Source organism: Papio anubis, chromosome 17 (genome assembly GCF_008728515.1).
Source record: "Papio anubis isolate 15944 chromosome 17, Panubis1.0, whole genome shotgun sequence".
Lineage (NCBI taxonomy): Eukaryota > Metazoa > Chordata > Mammalia > Primates > Cercopithecidae > Papio > Papio anubis.
The window spans coordinates 35,889,447-35,914,288 of record NC_044992.1 but is presented as its reverse complement, the minus strand read 5'-3'; the positions used below and the strand labels follow the sequence as shown (position 1 = coordinate 35,914,288).

The 24,842-nt window shown below is 46.0% G+C and overlaps 1 protein-coding gene across 12 annotated transcripts in view; it reads right to left on the bottom strand.

Annotated features, from left to right (window-relative positions):
- The window catches only part of C17H17orf67 (chromosome 17 C17orf67 homolog), a 236,672-nt gene that overhangs the window by 151,893 nt on the left and 59,937 nt on the right, over nucleotides 1-24,842 (bottom strand). For 4 of the 12 annotated variants that reach the window (XR_004179417.1, XR_002518106.2, XM_031657532.1 and 1 more), the window contains one exon: nucleotides 13,319-13,423. Coding sequence is in view for 7 of the 12 variants with exons in the window: in XM_031657531.1 (XP_031513391.1) it covers nucleotides 13,319-13,423 (105 nt within the window). In the remaining 5 variants the exon portion in view is untranslated. The other 8 variants (XM_031657530.1, XM_031657535.1, XM_031657536.1 and 5 more) reach the window with 6 other exon arrangements.

The following is a 24,842-nucleotide window of genomic DNA, read 5'->3' as shown; positions in this document are numbered from 1 at the left end:
AAAAAAGAAAGTCCTAGACCTTTGTCCTTGCCCTTAGTAGCAACCTATTTCCCCCCTTACCTTCCTGGCTGATAGACCTGAAAGTCAGAACCAGTCTGCGATTTCTTCCTTATTTGCCACTTACAGATTTTAAATGTGAAAATATTTTAGGGCTTTTTCTTCCAGTTAATATAAGGGCTTATGCTCATCATTTATTTACAAAAGAGTCAAACAATGCGGGAACATTTAAAAACCAAAGTCGGAATTTCTTCTGCAGAGAGAACGAGGTTTTGCATGATGCTGCACGACTTGCTCTCAGGCTCTGTCTGTTCACAGATACGTGCATGTGCCGAGCTCTACACAGATGGGTCCCCAGTCAGTGGGTCATCCTGTAACCTGCCTTTCTCACTACACAACAGGCTGTGGGTGTCTTTCCACGTCAACAAATGTGGAACTATATCATTATTGATGGCTACTAGCATCCTGTTTTATAGACTTACCATGATTTACTGAACTCGTCCCTGTTGATGGGGGTTTAAGTTTGTCATTTACACTTCCCCACCCAATTCTCGTTTCTGTCAAGTAAAAGAGAAACTCATTTTAAGCATTCAAGAGAATCTGTCAGGATTCAATTGCAGAAGGCACAGACACCTCTCTTCTCTCTTGCTCTCTCCCACGCTCTCCACTTGAATGGTCTCCCATCTCTGCTTTTTCCTGAGCATCACTTAATTCTTCCTGCTCCTCCACACAGCGCCCACTGCTCCTCACCACAGGCCCTGGCCTATCAAGTCCACGCACATACAAAATCATGGCTCCTGAGTCTACGCAGCCTTTACATTTGCTCCCCAGTGAACACACTGTTCACTCTTAACTCTGATGCAGATCAGCCTTTGCCTCCACCGTCTTCTTGGATGGGTGGCAAAGGTTACATCCATTCCAGCAGGACTCAGGGAAGGTGCAAACACACACACACACACACACACACACACACACACCACTGCCAGTGGCAGCAGCATCCAAAGAGAACCTCAGAGAAGGCCTAGGGACAAGACCCTTACCTACTGACTATGGCAATGTGACCACAGTGGCTCCACCATGGCCTGGCAGCCATGGGGACTGGTGGTGAGGACATCAGCTCTAGTATCTCACAGACCTGGGTTTAATCTCCTTCCCACTCTCTGACCTTAAGAAAGCCACACAAGGGCTCTGAGCCTGCTTCCCTATCTGTAAAATGTGGATAACACTCGCTGACTTGCAGGGTTCTTCTGAGCGGCCACCATTGCAGTGATTTGCTGGCACGGGTGCTTGGGCAGGGAGGAACAAATGGCAGCTGCCATCACTCTCATAACTATGGTGGATGTGGACTATTCCGCCTCCCAGGGAAAAGGTCACAGAGGAGCAGAAGATTCAGGAACCTGCCAGCTGGGCTGGACAAACTGGGGTCTAAGTAATGACAAGAATAGAGGCCACCATGTGTTGAGTGCCCAGGACTTGATTAACTTATTTCTCACATAAACCCCCATGAGGCACCAATTAGGAAATAGAAACTGCTCTGAGTCCTTAAAATAGAGGGAACTTAGTGCGCGGAATTGGCTTTCTTGGTGACAGAAGAGCAAAGAAGCCAAATAAGGATAGTGAGAGGGCCCAGAGATGAGCCATAGGAAGAAGGCACCATCCCTGCCCCTAGGCACAGCTGGGCATTTGGCTCTGGGGTCACCCGGAAGCTGGAATCACAGCATCCCTGTCCGGCGGAAGCCAGAGTCCTGAAGGAGAAGCAACTGCTTCTAGAAAGTAGGCCCAAGGCAGAGAGAGAGAGAGAAGAAACCCTCTGGTTTTTCTCTTACTCTACCCCCCAACCTCCTGCCAATGCCTCCTACTGGCAAAACTCTGCTGGAGACCAGATGTCACAGGAGCCTGCAAACACAGCCTCCCCCATCCCCACCACCACCACCACTTCGATGCAGAGCAAGGAAAAGGCATAGAACGGATATCAAAGCAAATAGGCCCAGGACCAGCACAGGCACCTTTCTCATCCCCACTCACACATGAAGAAGCACAGAAAAGTTAAGCAACTTGCCCAAGATCAAACAGCTGACCTTGGAGTGGGAATGTGAACCCAAGCAGCCTGTCCCCTGAGCCCATGATCTCAACTGCAATGCTACAGCACCTCCCCTAGCGCTGTCTCACAGCTCTCGGCTTTCTCTTACTTTTCTCAGTCTTTCATCCTTTCTCTTTTTTTCTTTCTTTCTTTCTTTCTTTCTGGCACAGACAGCAGTGCTGGGGCAGGCACAGGGCTTTGGGGTTTCAGCTTCGTTACTGATGATCTGGGTAAAGTTACTTAATCTGGTCCATCAACATGTATTTATTGAGTACGTACTACACGTTTTCCAAGCCTCTGTTTTCTCATCTGGACAATGAGTATAATGATATAAGGTAGCCAAGCAGAGAGAGCAAGGTGATTGCATACAGCATTATTACATTTGTTCCAAAAAATGCTGCTTCTCCCACTCTTCCCTCTTTCTGGCCTTTTTGTTCCTGCAAAGCTTTAGGTTTTCCTTGCCAGACTCACTGCTCATCTCTGCTGGTGGTTCTTGGAGTAGATGTCACTGGCTCGTATTGGAGCTAATCCCCCAGAGAAGCAACACACCCCCTACCCGTGTCACCTCCTGCCCTCCAGGCCAGCTCTACCTCTGTCAGCACCTCAGTGCCCCAAACTGGAAAGTGGGTTGAGGGGATAATGCCCAGCTGTCTCCCAGCTTGGCCGCAAGGATGAGGAAGGGGGTGCGGACAGAGGAGCAAGAGGGAAACTCACAATTTGGAAGTGTGAAAAAGCATTTAAAATATTTAATAGCATGAGCAATACCAGTAATAGCTTTGGGCAGCAGAATTTGGTGTTTGTTTACTTTCCCTGCTCCCAGACGTCCCGCTGCTTTGTACAGGAAGGAAATAAATAGATGCTGGGCACATTCATGCAGAATCCATCAGCCAGGCAGAGTGATGTGATCTGTTCTTAGAACAAGTCACGGTGAGAAGACATGGCCAGCCGGTCTGAGCCCCCACACCACATGCTCCCCAACACCCCCACCGTGCACCCCACATACCTACTCTCACCTGCCTCTGGCCTCCCTGCAGCCCTGATGTCAGGGACCCAGGAGTTTGTTTCGGAAGCCATGTATATCCCATATGCCCAGTGTATAGTCCCCTGCACCCACAGGGGAAGCCCATCCTGCCTGCCAGCTTGTATGAGATAGCGAAATTGGAAAGACCACTATGTCTTCTACAAGCACTGCAGCCCTGGCAAGATCTGTTACCCTGAGCCTCAGCCTCCTCCTCTGCAAAACAGAGAAAGAAGCACTTGGTGGGTTGTAGGAAACAGAAGATGCAGGGTAGGGTGGGTTTGAAGAGAACTTCATGAAGGAACTGTTTATGGAAGTGGAAGCAGGGCTAAGGGACCCAATGTGGGATGTTGAGACACCCAAGGACTAGATAATGTAAAGCTGTTACCTCCCCCAGGGCTGAGAGACCAGGCAAGAGCTGGTGACAGGGAGGGCCCCACCACTAAGAGCTATCACTGTGAGAGACACAGAGCTGTGGCACAGAGCGGGCAGAAGGGAAACACCCCAAACTCTCTTCTCGCCCTCTGATTTCCTGATATTATCTCCCCTTGGACAAGCCTAAAAGGAAACCACAGGGCAAGCTAGCCCAGTTAATGTGGTCTGTAAGGGTCCAGCCTCCCTTGCATAAAAGGAAGGGCAAAGCATGGATCTGGAAGGAGAACAGCCATCACACCCTCTCAAAGCACGTCTGTTAAGTGAAACAATTGGCACAGTGCCTGCCCATAGTAAGCACTCAGTGCATTCTGGTTCCTGTTGTCATCATTATCAATTACATTCTTTGTCTGGCATGAAAACTGCCCCTTCCCTACAGCTCTGTTCTTCTGTCCCCTCTTCCTCCATTCTAGGGAATTAACTGGGATATCCCTTTGAGGCAGGAGAATAGGGTCTGGAAACAGGGAGCCTTCACTTCAGCCTCTGATTGGTCATGGGCCAATTCTTCATTTGCATAGGGCTGATTGGTCAAGGGCCAAGTCTTCATTTGCATAGGGTGTAACTCTACTTCAGCCTCCAACAGGGTGAAACCAATAGGAAATCTCTAAAAGGTACTTAAAGATTTTGCAACTCGTGCTGCTGAGCTGCTCGCTTGAGCCCGCTCCCACTTTGTGGAGTGTATTTTCACATCAGTAAATCTGTGCTTTTGTTGCTTCATTCTTTTGTTGCTTTGTTTGTGCATTTTGTCTAATTCCTTGTTCAATGCACCAAGAACCTGGATGATTCATAGTCAAGACCCTCCACTGGTAATACCTTGTCTTCTTAGGGAGGAAAAATAAAGATGACAACATTCAGCTCCATTCTAATGATCAAATCTCATCTCTGGTCTCACTTTACAGAGTTTATTAGGGTGCTAGGGACAAAGGCAACTAAGACACCAAGTCCTCCTTTATCCTCACCAAAGCCTTACTTAGAACCCTTTGCTCAGAATTGATTCCATTTGATTTGTTAAGGAATCAAGGAAACTAATCGGCATTGACTGGGCCCCTGTGCTGTGCCCTGCACATTCTATGCTCATACCTGACTCAGCTTAGTAGTTAAGGGCATTCGCTTTGGAGCCAGGCCAATCTTGGGCCATCTAGTAAACTTCTATAGCCTCAGTTTCCTCCCTGCCAAAATAAAACTGCTGCCACCCTGCAAGCTGCTGTGAGGATAGTTGGAGAAGGCCTGGCACAGAGAAGACCTTCCGTAACCTCTTGGTGCAGGTGTGACAGATGAAGAAACGAGCACCACAATACAAAAGGGATTTCCCCCGGACCCACATTAGCAAGCTGCTCTTGAACCCAGTTTTGCCTTGGCCCAAAGCCGGTGGCTTTCTGCTCTGCACCCCACACTGTCTCTCCCAGTCGACTTATCCCCATCAGCAGATAGGTGCGGTGTTTCAAAGAAACCAAAAACATTTTCTTCCTTCTTTGTTTGAGAACATATTCTGTGTTTGTATTTTTCTGGGAATTATTTCTTTGTTGTTATGGACAGATGGGAACGTGTGTGTGCAGCCATTGGCCTCTGTGGATGGCAGCTGTGGACGCAGCTCAGAAAAACATAGGGTAGCAGGAGGGAAGATTTCTGCTTCTTCAGAGAGGCAAATCCAAGCAAAGAAACGGAGGGGCTGACCTCAGCCTGTTCTTTGGAGTTTTCTTTTATTGATTTTTTTAGGTTTTTCGTTTTTTGTTTTTGAGATGGACTCTGGCTCTGTCGCCCAGGCTGGAGTGCAGCGGCACAATCTCGGCTCACTACAACCTCTGCCTCCCGGGTTCAAGTGATTCTCCTGCCTCAGCCTCCCAAGTAGCTGGGATTACAGGCACTTTCCACCAAGCCTTGCTAGTTTTTGTTTTTTTAGTAGAGACGGGTTTTCTCTATGTTGCCCAGACTGGTCTCGAACTCCTGACCTCAAGCGATCCATCCGCCTTGGCCTCCCAAAGTGCTGGGATTACAGGTGGGAGCCACCGCGCCCGGTCTGGTTTTGTCTTTTATTGAAACGGCCAGCCTTGGGTTTTGAGTCAGGACTCTGGGAACCCCAGCCCTATTCCTGGCCCACCAGGAACCCAAAGCTGCCCACTTTCCCAGGTCCCAGATCTAGAAAGTAGATCCTTTTCTCTCTTGAAAGGCTGTGGGGTGAAGTCAAGTCATCCAAAAGTCTGGGATCCAGGAAGTCCATGTTGTGGGTGGTTCCAAAATGAACTTTGGAGTCAGCTAGACTTGGGTGTGAGTCCTGATGTGAACTTTATTCTATGGGACCTTGGGCAAGTTTCTTCATCCTTCTGGTCCTCAGTTTCCCCATCTGTGAAATAGGAGTATTAAGGTATAACTCCCGGTGTCATTAGGAGGGTGCAGTGAAGTCAGGGTTTAGGGGAGACTTCACACTGCTGGGAGGTGCATTTAGGGACAGGGCCTCAGGGAGCGAAAGCCATCCTCTCCTGCCACTCAGGCCAGGGCTGCCAAGAGCAGCTTCCCAGGGCTCTTTAGGCCGAGGCCAGGCTCCTGTCTGCCGGCCTCAAGTCTGAGGGCCCTTCTCGCCTGGGTTTCCTGTTGTCCTCTTTTACTCTTTTTAAAGAAAAGAAAAGAAGCATCCTTCCTCTGGAGACCTTTGTCCTGAAGCTAGCCGGGAATGCTAGAGACAGTCAGTCCATGCTGAGTGTGTTGAGCCACTTTCTGGGTTTAAAAAAATATATTATTGTTTACCTAACAGTTCTTCTGTGAGAAATGGGTGTCTGTTCCTTTAAACAGAGCACAGGGCAGACAGAGTGGCTCCGGGGTTGTTTGCAGCAGAGAGGAGGGGGAGGGAGAAGGAAGGCATCCTGTTGTTGAGTAGAAATGAGAGAGAAGCCAATGGACAGACAGACAGACAGCAGAGGGAGAGGTCAGCAGAGACCCAAGCAGTGGAGCTCAGCTGTTTTTGTTTTTGTTTTCTATGAAAAATTTGCTTTGAAAAAGCAAATTTTTTTGCTTTTCTTTCTGAAAGAAAGAAAAAAATTTACAATTTTTTTTCTTTTGGCCTGTATTTTGCCAGTCTAACCCAAGATACTACTGGTTTTCTTAAGACCAGGGAATCTTTTTCACCTGAACTTTGCTGGGGGATGACATTTCAACGTAAAGAAAAATAAAAAAAAGGTCCTGGCAGTCTCAACTCATTAAACTTTGTGCAGAAGATGTTGTGAGCTTTTCCTAAATTCAACACTTGGGAATAGAAATCAGGAATAATCCGTCTTAATATTTACTGAATGGCCATGCTTTTCCTACATTATCTCCAATCATCCCAACATCCCTGCCAGAGAGGTTTATGTATCCCTATTTTACAGATATGGAAACTGAGGCAAAGGCAGATTAAGAGCGTGCCCAAGATTAGGAAGATACGTAGGAGGCAAGTCGTGGGCTGAGGTTTCACCTCCTTTGTGAACACAACAGCAGGTCCAGCGGGGCACAAAAGGGGAGAGGAGAGAGACAGCTGGACTTCCTGGCTGTGTGATTTGCCAGCCTCTAGTATAAATACTTCTAGCAACCCCTTGGCTCTTTAGGGTTCTCCAGCAACAAGGAACAAGCCCAAGACTGTAAACTCCCAAGAGTAGGTCTAATGCAACCACCACCATTGTCAGCAACATTACAGAGCATTTTAAAAATTTAAGAGACGTTTTGTCAATTGCCACATCAGACTGTGTGACTCTCCTGCTGACATTTAGGAGGTGGCCCCCGAGCTCCTGCATGATTTGGTCTCTGCCTCCTCCAGTCCCGTCTCCTTGCTCACTATGCTCTCCATAAATCTCTCAGTTCCTCAAACATGATGCTACCGGCATCACCTGGGAGTAGGTTGGAAATTCAGTTCTGCCCCACTCCAGAAGTACTGAGACAGAGTCTGCCTTTTAATAAGGCCCCCAGGTGCACAGTGAAGTGTGAGAAGCACCACTCTTGCACATTTAGCTTTTCCACCTCAGGACCTTTGCACATGCACATGCAGCTCTCTGTCTAGAACACTCTTTTTTTTTTTTTTTTTTTTTTGAGATGGAGTCTCGCTCTGTAACCAGGCTGGAATGCAGTGGTGCAATCTCAGCTCACAGCAACCTCCACCCTCCCAGATTCAAGTGATTCTCCTGCCTCAGCCTCCCAAGTAACTGGGACTACAGGCACGCATCACTACACCTCAGCTCAGCTGTTTTTTTTTTTTTTGTATTTTTAGTAGAGACGGGATTTCACCATGTTGGCCAGGATGGTCTCCATCTCTTGACCTCATGATCTGCCCGCCTCGGCATCCCAAAGTGCTAGGATTACAGGCGTGAGCCACCTCTCCCGGCCACACTCCTTTTTTTAATCTTGAATTCTGAGATTCATATGTCCTGAGCTCATTATGTCACTTCCTCTGAAAAGGCCCCCTTGACCTTCCAATGAAGTTATTTTTTCTTAAGAGTCCAGTTCTTTTCTTTCATAGCACCTATTGCAGTGTGTAATTACATACCGACTTACTGAACGTCTGTCTCCATGAAGGCTGAGGCCATGACTCACTTGCTTACCAGGGACATAGTAGAAACTGCACAGACACATGCCGAAGGAATAAGCATGGTGCTGTTTCTGTGCAGCATCAAAAGAGTTCACAGACAGAGTGCATTGGGTCTCTCTAGGCATTTGGTCTCTGCATGAGGCATTTGGTCTCTGCAGGCATTTTTATTCAGTTTCACCAAATATTCACTGAGTGCTATTATGTGTCCGGAGCTGGAGTCATACGTGTAAGGAGGCCTGGTGTGACAAAGTGGATCCCAGAATTTGGTGTAGTGACTCAGTTGTCTTGTTCAGTGGACAAGGTTGGGGGCTGAATGAAATAGCCCAGGAAGTGTACATTTCTGGTGATTACAGCAACGAACCCTCAGAAGGTGAGAAAGGAAATTAGCATTTCCTACTCCCCACATCTGGGCCAGGCACCTACATGGTTAGCAAGTGTCAAAGAGGGATTTCAAATCCACTAGAATAACATATGAATTGCTTAACTAAAACCCATGCCTTTTGCCATTTAAGTAAGATTAAGAATGCACACAGTTAAAAATAAGATAGTATAGAAGTGCTTCATCCCTTGCCCCCCTTAGTTCCATACTCCAAAGATAACTACTTTTTATCTCTTTTATCTGTTTCTTCTGGTAGCTGATTTCAAATCTCTGAGTATTTTTATTTACTGTTTCTTGATTTGTTAATTTTAAAACATCAGGAAGCACATTTCGCTGTTTTATATCACTCTCACCTCCTTTATTCTCCCCAAATAATTATATCACTATTATACTTGTAAATATAAGTTGATATGGTTTGACTGTGTCCCCATCCAAATCTCAACTTGAATTATATCTCCCAGAACTCCCACGTATTGTGGGAGGGACCCGGGGGAGGGGGTAATTGAATCATAGGGGCCAGTCTTTTTCCCGTGTTATTCTTGTGATAGTGAATAAGTCTCATGAGATCTGATGGGTTTATCAGGGGTTTCCACTTTTGCTTCTTCCTCATTTTCTTTTGCTGCTGCCATGTAAGAAGTGCCTTTCACCCCCCGCCATGATTCTAAGGCCTCCCCAGCCATGTGGAACTATAAGTCCAATCAAGCCTCTTTTTCCTCCCAGTCTCGGGTATGTCTTTATCAGCAGCGTAAAAACTGATTAATACAGTCAATTGGTACCAGTAGAGTGGGGCATTGCTGAAAAGATACCCGAAAACGTGGCAGCAGCTTTGGAACTGGGTAACAGGCAGAGGTTGGAACAGTTTGGAGGGCTCAGAAGAAGACAGGAAAATGTGGGAAAGTTTGGAACTTCCTAGAGACTTGTTGATTGGCTTTGACCAAAAGCCTGATAATGATATGGACAATAAGGTTCAGGCTGAGGTGGTCTCAGATGGAGATGAGGAACTTGTTGGGAACTGGAGTAAAGGTGACTCTTGTTATGTTTTAGCAAAGAGACTGGTGGCATTTTGCCCCTACCCTGGAGATTTGTGAAAATTTGAACTTGAGAAAGATGATTTAGCGTATCTGGCAGAAGAAATTTCTAAACAGCAAAGCATTCAAGAGGTGACTTGGGTACTATTAAAGGCATTCCATTTTATAAGCGAAGCAGAGTTTAAAAGTTTTGAAAATTTGCAGCCTGACTATGTTATAGAAAAGAAAAACCCATTTTCTGGGAAGAAATTCAAACCAGCTCCAGAAATTTGTATAAATAGCAAGGAGCCTAATGTTAATCCCCAAGACCATGGAGAAAATGTCTCCAGGCCAGGTCACAGACCTTCACAGCAGCCCCTCCCATCACAGGCCCAGAGGCACAGGAGGAGAACGTGGTTTTGTGGGCCAGGCCCAAGGTTCCCGTGCTGTGTGCAGCTTAGGGACTTGGTGCCCTGTGTCCTAGCCATCCAGCCATGGCTGAAAGGGGCCAACCATCAGCTCAGGCTGTGGCTTCAGAGGGTGGAAGCCCCAAGCCTTGGCAGCTTCCATGTGGTGATGAGCTGCAGGTGCACAGAAGTCAAGAACTGAGGTTTGGGAATCTTAACCTAGAATTCAGAAAATGTATGAAAATGCCTGGATACCCAGGCAAAAGTTTGCTGCAGGGGTGGGGACCTCAAGGAGAACCTTGCTAGGGCAGTGCGGAAGGGAAATGTGGGGTCAGAGCCCCCACAGAAACTTTCTACTGGGGCACTGCCTAGTGGAGCTGTGAGAAGAAGGCCATCATCCTCCAGACCCCAGAACGTAAATCCACTGACAGCTTGCACCATTTGCCTAGAAAAGCTGCAGACACTCAACACCAGCCTGTGAAAGCAGCCAGGACGGAGGCTGTACCCTGCAAAGCCACAGGAGCAGAGCTGCCCAAGACCATGGGAACCTACCTCTTGCATCTCCCTGGATGTGAGACCTGGAGTCAAAGGAGATCATTTTGAAGCATTAGAATTTGACTGCCCCACTGAATTTCAGACTTGCATGGGCCCCATAACCCCTTTGTTTTGGCAGCTGTATTTACTCAATTCCTATACCCCCATTGTATCTAGGAAGTAACTAGCTTGCTTTTGGTATTACAAGCTCATAGGCAGAAGGGACTTGCCTTGTCTCAGATGAGACTTTGGACTGTGGACTTTTGGGTTAACGCTGAAATGCGTTAAGACTTTGGGGGACTGTTGTGAAGGCCTGATTGGTTTTAAAATGTAAGGAATGGGCCGGGCACAGTGGCTTACACCTGTAATCCCAGCGCTTTGGGAGGCCAAGGCAGGCAGATCACAAGGTCAGGAGATCGAGACCATCCTGGCTAACATGGTGAAACCCCGTCTCTACTAAAAATACAAAAAATTAGCCAGGCATAGTGACGGGCACCTGTAGTCCCAGCTACTCGGGAGGCTGAGGCAGGAGAGTAGCGTGAACCCGGGAGGCGGAGCTTGCAGTGAGCCGAGATCGCGCCACTGCACTCCAGCCAGGGCGATAGAGTGAGGCCCCGTCTCAAAAAAAAAAAAGTAAGGACATGATATTTGGAGGATGCAGGGGCAGAATGATATGGTTTGGCTGTATTCCCACCTAAATCTCAACTTGAATTGTATCTCCCAGAATTCCCTGAGCCTCAGTTTCCTCATCAGCAAATGGGAATAACCCTTACCACATAGGAATGTTGTGAGGGTCAAATAAAATAATGGTAAGGCACAATAGAAATGTTTATTGTTATGGGAAAGTGAAAGTTTACAGCAGCAGACAGGAGGGGTAACCTGGGAAGGCAATGAATTGGAAAGGCCTTTTTCAGCATTTTGAAAATAATTAGATAGGCCTGCTCCATGCTAGATTCCCACCATCTCTGGTTCAAGCATCAGCAACATGAATTCTCATGTCTCTGAGCAGTATAATAATACCTTATGTGTATGCAAAGGTTACTGGGAACAAGTGAGTACACTCATACACCTTCCTGGACTTGGGATGTCTTAATCCAGAGATGGCTAGCTGGAGACCCACTGGGTCAATCAGCATGCCAGAGTTTTGTTCAATAGTAGCTCAGTGTTCTCAGAAGTGCTGTATGATGTCACACATGATCAAAGTCATAGAGCTAGGAAGCACAGTGGATGCTACCCCTATGTAGAACTGGAACCAAATCCAAACCTTCTGAGACAGGAAGCTTGTCACTGCACACAAGGTTCCAGGCCTTAGAAAGGAGCATCTATTGGCTGAGCCTAGAAAGGGCACCTGTGCCTGAGCTGTCAGGAGCAAAGATAAAGAGGTATTTCTTATTCACCTTCCACAATAGGAAGCAAGATCCTCCATCCCAGGCCACCCTGTGTGACTGTGTATTACACAAAGGTAGACTAAAGAGGGTGCATAGGGGCTGAAACCTAGCCTACCTCTGCTCTTCGAGTCCTGTGTCCTGGCCCAGGGTCATTTGGGTACATGGGAGCTTGTACGTTGCAATTTGCGTCAGTAGCTGCCAGCTACCCTCTCGGCTGAGCACTCCTGTGCAGTGTACAACCTGCAGAAGCAAACATGGCAGCCCTGTTTCCTCAGAAGAGCTGGCAACACTAGATGCCACTCCCACATGGCAACAATTGGAGGGAGCCCAGTCATAGCTGCCCTTCTGGGACAGGGCACACACTCCCGCATCACCACACTCCCCACCATGCCTACCTCACTTGTTTGTGTCACCTGCCAGTCCCCTAAGGTAATTGAGTTTATGACCCTGTCTGAAACAATAAATTTTGTTACATTGGTTTATCCAGGTAATTAGTTTCATGGTCTATTTCTGAATGGCATTTTTCTTTCCCACCCAACCCCCTTTTCCAGCAGTCCTAGTTAATCTATTTATTTTTACTCTACCTCTTTCTAAAAATACATACAATACAACAAGATTTTTTAAAAGTCAGACTCCTGGTAATCTCTGGAATGTGGGAAAAGCACTCTTACCACAAAGTTATATTAAGAAGTTTAATTATCAGAAAATTACTGTATAATAAATATATCAAACATTAAGTATGTACACTGTATATGTACACTGCGAATTCCTGGGCAACCTCAGTCTATAAACCCATTCACCTCACCCACAACCTCAACCGACTCTTTATTCCTCTTCTTTGGCTGGCATGGGAGACTTTGAGGTACACTTGCTTCTGTATGTATAGCCTCCCACCTTTTCCAGGACCCACTAGGTATGCTGAGTTTTCCAGGCAGTCATGAGAACTTTGTCAGCTCATCCCAAAGTTTATGATCATTTCTCCTTTCTGTTGGTATCAGCCCACTCCCAAATTGTTTGCCATTTACTTTTTTACTTCCTATCTTTAAAGAAGCCATGGGACTCATGGTTGCTATTGCGGGTTGTCTCAGTCAGCCACCACTGCGTAACAACCAACCACAAACAGCACAGTGCCATATAACAGGAGGTATTTCTCGCCCATTTGCCTGAAGGTCACATGGGGTGGCTTCGCTTCAGGCCACAGGTCTACAGGGCACCTGGGGCAGCTTTGTTCCAAATACCTCTCATCCTACTGGACTCATATCATATTTTTCTCGTGGCAATGGGAGAAGTGCAAGACAGCAAGCTCTACAGCGCAAGCACATTTCAACTCCTGCTCATGTCACCTCCATTAACATCTCATTTGCAAAAACAAGTAAAATGGCAAGGCCCAAAGTCAAGGACAGGGAAGTGTGTGTGCCCCCTAGAGATAGGTAGAAGAGGAGGGAGTGAATATTTACAGACAATGGCCACTCTTTGCCCTTTTGGTCACAAATATTCACTTCTTTCCCACATGCAAAATACACTCACTGCATCCCTAGGACGCTCCAAAAATCTTATCCAACGCTGGTATTGAGTTGGAAATCCATGTTCCATGCCAGATCTCACTGAGGCTCCTCTTGATTTGATAAGGACCTAAAAAATCAAAAAGACAAGTTGTTTTCCATAGGTACCCAGGTACGGTGGAACAGGTGTAGAATCACAAAAACACTGCTACTTGGAAAGAAAAGGAACGAGAGTCACTCAGCACTGGCTGGGCTGCAGCAATTCTGATGTTCTCCTGGGAATTTTTGGCCAGGTCCTCCTAATCCAGGAGTTGAGAATTTTCCTTGGTTGGGCCCCTGTTCCACACTCAGTCCTTTCTTCTGTGGGTTCTTGGCTCTGCCCTGTGAGAGATTTTCTCTTACCATCAGCCTTGATCACTTCGAGAGAGCACATCGGAGAATATGACAATGACCATACTCTCAGTCTGCTTCCTGTCTATAAGAAGGTGGGGCCCCAGAAATTTGTTTTTATCTCCAGCAGTTTCATTTTCTTTTAGACAAGCCTGGTGGTAGTTTTGACAGTAAACTCTCTCAAAAATTTTGTGAGTTTTCTGTGCATTGGATTCCATTCAACTCCAGGCACCAAAAGCACAAAATCCACAATTTCTTGGAGACATGCTTCTCTTTCTCTCTAGACTCACACCCTTAATTTTTCTATGAGTTCTTTTGTCCAGCTGAAAGGGTACACTGGACACTTGTGCCTTCAGAGGAGCTGCATCTTAGTGGATGTCAGAATCAAAAACTTTAAGGAAAGCTAGTGCAATTGAGCAAAAAGTTTTAGTGATTTTCCTTGTGGCCAAAGGAAAACGTAATGAGACACACAATTAAAATATGCATCCTAGTTTGTTAATTAAGGTACCTTTTTTCCTAGGGACCATCAAGCACAGTAAGCAAGATAAAATTCAGATGCAGAAAACTTCCTACAGTGAAGACAATGTCCCACAGGCCCAAGAACTCAATGATTACCTTGGGATTAAAAAGAAGGGTCTTGCCGGGCGCGGTGGCTCACGCCTGTAATCACAGCACTTTGGGAGGCCAAGGCAGGCAGATCACAAGGTCAGGAGATCGACACCATCCTGGCTAACACAGTGAAACCCCGTCTCTACTAAAAACACAAAAAATTAGCCAGGCATGGTGATGAGTGCCTGTAGTCCCAGCTACTCAGGAGGCTGAGGCAGGAGAATGCAGTGAGCTGAGATCGCGCCACTGTACTCCAGCTTGGGTGACAAAGTGAGACTCCGTCTCACACACACACACACACACACACACACAAAAGGGCCTTTCAGAGTTCATGAGAACCTCAAGCTAAGGCTTTATATCCTAAAGGCAGCATTCTGTTTTGTTGGGGAGATTGGAACTTGGGATGAGGGAAAAAAGAGAAGGCATTTAAAGCATCTTCCAAGAGAGAAAAACTCAAGATTTACCCAAATGTTTTTTATTTTATTTTTCAAGCTGCAAAAAGCTGAGGAGAATCATAAAATTAATTAGCTTAGTTAACTAGAGAGCAAGGAAGATGTATTATTTCAGTTTCATGACTTGTTAATTTGCAGGTGTTATCGTTTGTACTCTAATGACTTGGGGATATGACTTGGTCTGATGGCTGAGGCCTGATGCAGAGATTTGTTTTTTGAGTGTGTTAGGGAGCTAAGATCCTAGGTACTCCCACATCAGGTTTAGGGAATAGTCAACCACTCTGGCTCATGAGCAAGAGGCTGTAATGTCTCTTCCAGCCTGGAGGGGCAGGATGCCAGAAAAGGAGAGTTACTAGACTGGTAATAGAAAGTGTTTGAAAGAGGCTGGGCGTGGCTCACATCTGTGATCCCAACACTTTGGGAGGAAGAGGTGGCAGGACCACTTGAGCCCAGGAGTTTGAGACCAGCCTGGGCAACATAGGGAGATCCTGTCTCTACAAAAAAAATTAAAATTAGCTGGGTGTGGTGGTGCATGCCTTTAATCCCAGCTACTCGGGAGGCTGAGGCAGGAGGATAGCTTGAGCCCAGGAGGTTGAAGCTGCAGTCAGCCGGAATCACTGCACTCCAGCCTGGGCAACAGAGTGAGATCCAGTCTCGAAAAAACAAAAAAGAAGAAAGAAAAGAAAAAAAGTTAAAAAAGAGAAGCTTCTTGTGTTAAAATTTTCCTTCACCATATGGAATGAGATTTGGTTCCTGGGACAGTCCATTCCCAAACTCACTGCCTATTTGGGGCCTTTGTAAAACAGTGCCAGCCCCTCCAGTTCAGTAGTTTATATTATTACATTTTGTTCTAGAAGCCAGGCTTCAAAGTTCTGGGGGCTGCTTTGTCAGAGGAGGACAGGGAGATGTGGACATCATATTTATGGCATATCTTTGTTTGGAATTTCAGAGAAGTGAACTCAGTTCAGAGCTACTTTGAATATGACACTATCCTCCTTAATTTGGCTCTGTTGGGCTTGAAGTGGAGGTGGGGGATCAGAGGAAGAAAGACAGGAGAGTTGACTGGATCCAAGAGGTTAAGTTTTAAAAGCACTTTGGAGTTAATGTCACCAATACAAGGGGCAGTTTTGTCTCCTCAGCCTGTGTTCTGCCTGGCCCACGGCTGAGTGCTGAAGCCAGAATTTGGTCAAACTCTTTCCCGGATTCCCAGCTGGGTCTCCCCTGTCCTGGATTACTGGCATTTTCTCTACTTACTAAATGTGCTTTGTGATCTCAGCTAGTGGGAAGCAGAAAACCCACTGCTAAACAGGGAAGCAACTGAAAACCCAAAATGCCAGCGTGTCTAGTCAAGTACACGGTAAGGCACTACCCCGTTCATTCATTAATCTCTCCATTCACAAATATCTGTTTTCTGTCCATTGCAGTGTGAGGGCTTTCAGTTCTAGAAGTTTCATTCAGAACTGAAAAAGGATAACCAGTCGTGGTCAGAGTGGTTAGAATAAGGGAAAGTGCCTTCAATCTAGACAATGTGGTTGAGTGTAGCCTGGTGGCAGGGTCTCCATTAGATATCCCTCTCTAGCTGGGGTATCCTAAAGAGTGTCATGAAGAATGAGATGGAGCCAGTGGGTTAGTAAAACAATTAAAGAACAAAATGAAGAGCACTCTCAGCACTGGCCCCCAGGGAAGGTTACGAATTGGAATAGAGCACAGCAAGCCTCATCTAAACCTCGCCAAAGAGACCAACCCCAGGCCACTGCGGAACTCGGGGCGGCCTCCCTGCTGTGGGGCAGGCATCCTTGGCGGGCAAGGAAATCATCAAAGGCTCCAGCAGCAGGAACGCTCCAGCCATCAGACAGTGGAAGACAGATTTCCTCTAAAATGTGCCTTTAAAGGCAGCTCATTTGCCTTCATGGGCCCCGGGAAAGCCTAAGATAGGTGCCATCCAGGAAACCCAGACTCTTTAAGATCAACATGGTTTAATGCAGCATAAGAGCCTTAGGTCAGACCAAGAAATGACTTCCTGACTGTAAGGGCTTATTGGACCATGAAAGCGGACTCCTAGAGAGACTGTGAAATTGCCTTCAAAGTTTTTAGATTGTGTGTGTGTGTGTGTGTGTGTAGTGGGGAGGGGAGGCAGTGGATTGAGGGCCAGCCCAGAGACTGGCAGAGAGGTTTGATGAATTCTCAGGCCACTCCATCTCACCCCAGGAGGCACTTTCCAGCCTAAGAACTGAGGTTTCCCCCTTTCTGGGTAGATCATTGGGTCCAGAAAACCAGCAGGGGCAGCAAATATTAAACTCTGCCTAAATTGCTCTAATGTCCTTGGGGGCAGCAGGAATAGGATTAAGCCTTCATTTTTTACTTTCTTCTTTTACTTTCCAGAGATGGGTCAACTGGGTAAGCTCCAAATCCTCAAACACTAAATAAGAAATATTGTCAGTCTGGAAACCATTTTAATACTTTAAATACGTGGGGTTTCCCCAGCATTGCAACAGCTGTGGGACGTAAAATAAAATCCATTTCTCTCCAGCCCCTGGGCAGCTCTAAAGTATCAAATGGTCAGTCAGGATGATGGGAGGTGGGAGGTAAAAGGTGAGAGCTTGAGGGGTTGGCAGGCAAGGGTCGGGTAGAGGGTGCATTTTCTTCGTGTTGTGGTACATTTTTTTAAAATAATCAGATCCAACCCCTCAGAGTCCTGGGGAGCTATGGATTTTGTATCAGAAGGATGTCTGAGAGTTTTGGAAATGCTTCCAAAATTTGAACACAAACTCCCTGGGTGACCCAGTTGGACTCAAGCAGGCTGTGCCTCCAGCAGCTGGACACTGACATTCCCTGGTTTGAAGAAGAGAGAAAGGGTGGGAGGGTAGGGTAGGATGGAGCCCTTTCATCTGGGCTGTTGGGATTTGTGATCCTCCTCCAGGATAATTCTAAATGGGCTTATAAGCACAATTGCCACACAGAGCAGATGCCACAGCCTACTTGGTTAGATGAGTTCACATATTTAATGAATATGTATTGGGCCCTTGCATTGCTTCAGGAAGTGAGATAAGGGGTTGGAACTGGGCTTCTGATGACAGCACCAGTGGCCCTGATCTTACCTGACCTTCCCTCCCTGCTATGTCCCTATCCTTGGTGCTTTGGAGAGCACAGAACTACTCATTCATTCATTCAATTATTCAATGCCTTCAGTAAATACTCACTGCACTCTTCCCAAGAGCTAAAAATACAGCAAGGAATAAGACAGCCCAGCCCACTGCCCTGCTCCTATGGGGCTCACACCCTAGTGACAAAACACCCATAAACAATGAACAATGATATATAATAGAGACACATAGATAGAAGAATTCTTATATTTATCAATAGAAGTATGACTAACTTTATATATGTATCAAATAATTTTAAATGGTGTTGAGTGCTATGAAAAGAACAAACCAGGCTCAGGTAATAAAGAGTAACTGGAGTGAGATCCAATATTAACTCAGGTGGGTGGGAAAGGCCTCTCTGTGACATGTACGCTGACACCTCCTGCATGTCCAGGAGCCAGCCTGGCTCCTGAAGTCGGGGGAAGAAGCTCCAGACAGAGAACCTGCCAGGTGCCAAGGCCATGGGGCAGAAAGGAGCTTGGCATGTTCAAGGCACAGAAGAAGGGCGGGTGGCTGGGGCATAGGGAAGGAGCAGAGTTGGAAAGAATAATACAGATCCAGCTGGAACTTAGCCCAGAATTAGTGCCAGCTAGAAATTTAGAGGTCACTGGATTCAATTCCCAGATTTACACTTGGAAAATCTGAAGCTCACAGAGAAAGTATGACTCGCTCAGGGTGACCCAGCAATTGGGAGCAGTGCCAGGACAGGTCCCTGTGCCTGCGGACGCTCCTGTGTAGTGTCATTCCACTGTTCATGTCTGTCACGTGTGTCAAAGCTCACGTGTGTGCAGCACAGACCCTCCAGCAGATTCCTGCACATTTACTGACCCCCGGAGACCAGCGTGGCCCTTCATGGAGGAGTCAGGTTTGGAAGAAAAAGCAACAGCAGCAGGAGGTGGTAAAAGAGAAGAACGAAGAACCCAGACTTCAGTGTTAGCCAGAGCTAACCTCAAGTTCACACTGCCCCTTACTAGATATATGACCTTGGAGACATCATTTAATCTCTGTGAGCTTCAATCTCGCCATTCGTAAAGTGAGATCACAGTCCCACCCCATAGATGTACTGTGGGGTTGGTGTGAGATGGTGCATCGAGAAGACTTAGCACAATATCAGGTGCATGTGAAAAGCCCCCATTGCAGGGTCATCGTTACATGATTATTATATAATCCCAGGCCTAAAGGAACTTCCCTCATCATGCTGGAGAAAACATCCATGCACAAACACTGCAAACACTCTACTCTTCTTCATGCACTCACCAAATATTTATTGAGTATTCATTCTGTGAAAGGCACTTGCATTGATCACCAGAAATACCTCAGAGAACAAACACAAATGCTGCCCTGCAAACGTAGAGGCAGGCAACTATCCACATAGCCACATAAAAATAAGTGAAAAATCGCCATTGCAAGAAGTACTAGGAGAGGGGGATTTGCAGTACTTTGAGAGACCATCAGGATTTCAGTGACTTGGTCAGGGAGATCAGCACAGACAGCATAGGTCTCCCTGAGAAAGTAAAGCTTGGGATGTTACATGATGAGCTAGGGGTAGCCAGGCAATGGATGAGAAGCAAAGGACAGTGTTCCAGGCAGAAGGAACAGCATGTCTTAAGACCCTGGCATGGTGGGTGTGAATAACTGGGCAGAGGCTGGACCACTAAGATCTTTGTGCCAAGATAGGGAGTTTGAGTTTTATTCTGAGAATAGTAAGAAGCATTAAGGGAAATTTAAGCAGGATGCTTGGGATATAATTTTGCCAGTCCCTCAAATGTATTAATTCATTCAACAAATACTTACTGGGTGCTTTGTAGGTACAAAAGACTGTTCAAGACACATGAGGATAAAGAATTTTCCCCAGCCACAAAGTCTCTTACAGAAGAGTGGAGTAGAAGACATATTAGCAACTGTTACCTATAGAGGAAAGAGCACTGGACTTGAGTATTAAAGACATAGGTTCAAGTTTCAATTCTACCCTTTATTTCAATTCTACCAGAGTTTCATGAGGACAACGACTAAGTTTAATTATGTCTGGGACCAATCACCTGACATGCAGGAGAATCAGCAAACTTAGAATGATTATGTCACCTTGGGAAATATCAATAAGAGAAATATCAATAAGGCCTAATTTTTGTTTCATATATTATCCTCTTTAAAGACCTTTCACATACTGGATCTTATTTTACCACCACAATATCCCCGTCAATATTATGGAGTTGAGGTGAATTCAGCACTGGCTACATAGTTTGAGGAGCCAAGTTCAAGATGAAAGGTGGAGCTCTTTGTCCAATTAATAAGCATTTCAAGACAATGACAGCAGAGCATTAAACTAAGTGCAGGATTGTTGTGGGCATGGGATCTGGTGTCACTGCACAAGTTGTGCATACATAAAGCCAGCTCTGAGTAAGTTCTGTTTCATTCACTTTACGGATGAGAAACAAGGTAGAGTGACTCTGTCAATGTCACTCAGCTCACCGAAAGAGTGAGGCCTCAAAATAAACCCAGGACTTCTGACTTCCTGCTGAAACAGGACTGCCCTGGTTTCTGCCTGAGTTGCAGTGTTCCTGGAAGGGCAGTTGGAAGCATCTGTTTAAACGGTGATATAGACAAGAAATTGAAGGGAAATGTTCAGGATGCTGCCCTGTGTGAAACCTTTCAGCAATTCATGCTGCTCTTAGGACAAAGCCTAAAGGCTTAGACTGATGCACAGAGTCCTTTCATGCTCTGACCCCTGATTAAAATTTTCCAGCTGCACTGCCCACCTCTGCCCACTCCTTCAAAATGTGCTTTACAACACACACTTCTTGCCATTTCCCAGCTGGGTCTTGCTCCTTCTGGCCTCCAAGCCTTTACTCCCGGCCCTCCCTCTGCCTCAGATGCTGTGTTGTGAAGGGGGACTACAAGTAAGCCAGCTGAGGAATGCAGCAGGATGAGGAAAGGCAGCTGAAGCACAGGGAAATCATGACTGATTTTTCTGCATCTTTGGAATAGCTATCCATCCTGCCATCCACCCACCTTTCCATCCACCCATCCACCTATCCACCTATTCATTTTTCCATGTACCCTTTCATCTATTGACCCATCTCCCTTCCATCCATCTATCCATCCATCCATCCTTCCATCCATCCATCCATCATCCATCTATTCATCACCCATCCATCCGCCCTTTCATCCATCTGTTCATCCATCCTTCCTTCCATTCATTCATCTATCCATCATCCATCTATCCATCCATCCATCTATTCATCCACCCACGTACACAACCATTCATCTATTCATTCACCTATCCATCTACCCTTCAATCCATCTATCCACCCATACATGTATACATCCACCCATCCATCCAATTATCCTTCCATCCATCTATCCCTTCATCCTCCCATCCATATTTCCGCTCATCCACCCATCCATCTTTCCATTCATTCAACAATTATTCACTTAGTCTCATATGCTATACGCCAGGCACTATGTGAAGCACTGGGGATCCAGCAATGAATAAGCTACATTTCCTCCCCACAACAGAGCTCACAGTCCAATGGAAGGACAAACAAGTATAACCCATAGCTTGAATCCCCAATTTCATAACCTATATGAATCAGGACTCCCTTCTCACAACTTATGGAAATTCCACTTTCTTCCTCTTGATCCTGTCTCCATTCCTGTGTCTATAGGTGTCATCCCAGGATGGTCTTGAGCCAGTTAGGACACAGTTCTAAGCCCCTTTACCATTTTTCCACAAGAAATACAAATTCAGCAGTGATATCGTGGGTTTAGTGATTTGACTGTAGATCTGAGAAGCTACTGTAAAGGATTATGTTCCACATGCCACAGCCTTCCACTGTCTTGCTGCTTTCCCACCAATAATTGTCCAGTTCCCCAAAGCCCAAGCTATTGACAAGAAACTCTCCCTGCTGCACAGACTCCTGGAAGTGTAATCTAGTCCTCACTCCCTAATATGACATACCACCCCTGCCCCAAGACAGTCAGCTGTCCCTCAAATCTGGTGAATATAATGTGCTCCAACTCATGACACCTGTAAATAGACTGTTACAGTACAGAGAACAGTGAGCTCTACAACAGAGGTAAGGTCAGGATGCACACACAGAGGTGGCAGAGAAAAGCCAAACCTAAACTAGTCTTGGGCTTCGGGAGGGGCTTCTGGGAAAGATTCTTAGATAAAGAGTGGGTGATGAAGAGGATATTTCAAGCACGACAAATAACAAGGACAAAGACACCAGAAAGGTCACTGTGCTTTGCAATGGGAACAAAACTGGTTCAATAGGACTAGAGAATACAGTATGGGGAGCAACAGGAGACAACACTGGAGAGGGAGGCAGGCAGGGGCTAGCCCATAAAAGGTGGAGCAGGCCATGCTTGGGATTCTGGACTCTAAGCTACAGCAGTAGAAATGCTACTGAGGGCTCCTATGCCTAGAGGGGACTCGATTTGAGATTTTTAGAAAGACAGTAGGGGCTGGGATATGGCGTCACTCAACCCTAACCTCAAGGCTGTGATAGCCTCCAGCTCAAGGCCAAAATTATTACAAGGCAGCAGTCCTTTCCCCTCCCAAGGAGTAGGTATGGGATCAGACCAGTCCTGGAGCTTAAGGTCTTGTGATAAAGACAGACAGTCAGAGCACAGAGTGGCTGTCCTTGTTTCCCCGGGGAGGTGGCCTAATGCCCACTCTGTTTTCTAACAACTTTTCTTGGGTATGTATCAGACCAAAAACTAGGTCCACAAGATTCACTGACTGTTGAGACCTGGTCAGAGAATTCATATTCATTTTCAAACGTCTTTGGTCAGCAAAACTTCACATGCACTTTTTCCAGAGTCCTTTCCTCCTCTTCACACCCCCACCCCACCCTGTTGCTGCTAATTGTAAAAGCCACATGCACTACAAGGGAAATGGAATCAGTCTGGTCCTGGTTCATTCACCTTCGAATCCTCAAACAGGCTGTTTTATAAGAGACCCTGGACTTCCAAGGCACCCTCGCAGGCTCCCTTAGACAGTGTCTTGTTTTGAGTTAGGAAATTTTATTTTGCCAGAACCTGATGTTCAAGCTCAATATTAATGTCAGAACCCACAAAATGTGAGCGGGTTCTAAATTTGGAAAAACATGGTCTCTAATCTCTCCCCAAAGCATTCCTTCAGCTATTGACTTTGGAGGCAACTTCTCAATACTATGTAACTGTCCATTGTTTGCTCTGAATGACACATGGAGCCTTCAAACACAGGAGGTGCTTACTTAGCAGATCAATATATCATCACCCCCATCATCGGCATACATTGGTTGAACATCGTAGAGGAAATCCAACATACAGCCTGCTTCCTGTCCTGGCAAAGCCACCAGATTGAGTCCTGTTTCCATGCAACACTTCTGCCCTGACTTAAACTTTGACTCCAGTGTCCTTTCTGAGCTATTTGCACTGTGAACATAGCACCTAAAAAGATTTATTAAAAAAAAAAAAAAGTGGAGGGCGAGTGTCATTTTTAGAAAGGCGAGACACCCAACACATCCTACTCTGAGTAGATTTCTTTGACAGCTTGTGATGTTGCCTGAATGGTAAACATATCCTCAGACTCCGAGTAAATAGTCCATGGCATGTAACTTGGGCATAAAAGAGGAAATTTTACACAACGTGGCCACAGACGCCTTGTCATTTCCCAGAAAATTAGAGGGTCTTCCAGTGACCCTGTAAATTTATCGCACGAGTACTCTTCCACAACTTCAGAAACAGATGGGGCCTGTTTTGATCATGTTTTCCAGTCCCCATAGATAACATGCTAGGGGTGGCGGGAGAAGGTGAGAAGCAAGAGAGCCTGCTATTGCTCCCAGAAACTCAGCCTGTGGGCGATCTGTGCCTCTGGTCATCTGAAAGACACTTTGTTAGCACCAAGCATTTCGTTGCTGAAGGGAGCAGCAGCTAATTTTTTTATTGGGTAGCCTCTTTACTAAAGCTGGAAGATGTGAAAGGATTGGCTAAAAGACAGGTTCAAACCCAGAGGATGGGCTGGAGTCAAAGAGAGGCTGCAAGGCATCTTGAAGGCATCCCTCTGCCTCCAGGAAGGATCAGAGAGGTTTTGAACCCAGGGGAAGATTTCACAGCCTCTGGTGGCAACCCTTTTCAGCATCTCCGCAGAGATGGGGAAATACAAATCAATGTCTTCTAGGCAATAACTATTGGTTCACCTTAACCCAGCCCCTTCCATCAGTAATAATAATAGCTAATATCGACTATTCCCAGGCACTATGCTGAGCACTTGATGTGTTAGGTGAAATATATCATCTATTCCTCACCAGCCTGGATGCCAGAGGAGGAAAATGAGGATCAAAGAGCTCACAGCCATGCACAGTGTCAGCAGCTGGTGAGGACAGAGCTGGGAGCAGAGGTATGATCTGTGCAAGTCTCTTGGGCGCTCTGTGCCTGGGTTTCCTTACCTGTAAAGTGAATGGACCTAGTAACAATATAATACCAAGGCTTCAAGGACTTTTTGTTTCTGTTTTTTGCTTTTTCACTTTTGTCTTTTTTTTGACCAGGTCATGGTTCTTATTTCCAACTGTCATCATTCATTTGTCCATTCCACAGTGTTATTAAGCACTTTCTATTTATGTCTCTGCCATTCAGACTTTTAATCAGAGCCTTTATAATTAGCCAATTCATCACCTCTTCACAGTGGGCTTTACACATCACTATCATGCCTTTAACAAGCATCTCGTTATGCTACTGTCTGTTTCACAAAAACTAACTGATATCTGTTTTTACTTGGCTGTTCACAAAGTCCCTTCACATACACTTACTCATGTCATCCTTATGAAAACACAGCAAAGAAAAGAAAAATAGATGTAATATTACTTATTATTATTATTATTTTCCTGTTTTACTCACAAGTAAAGTAAGACCCAGGCACATTAAGTGAATGCTGGAGCCAGAATTCAACCCCAGTCTTGTGATACCTAAA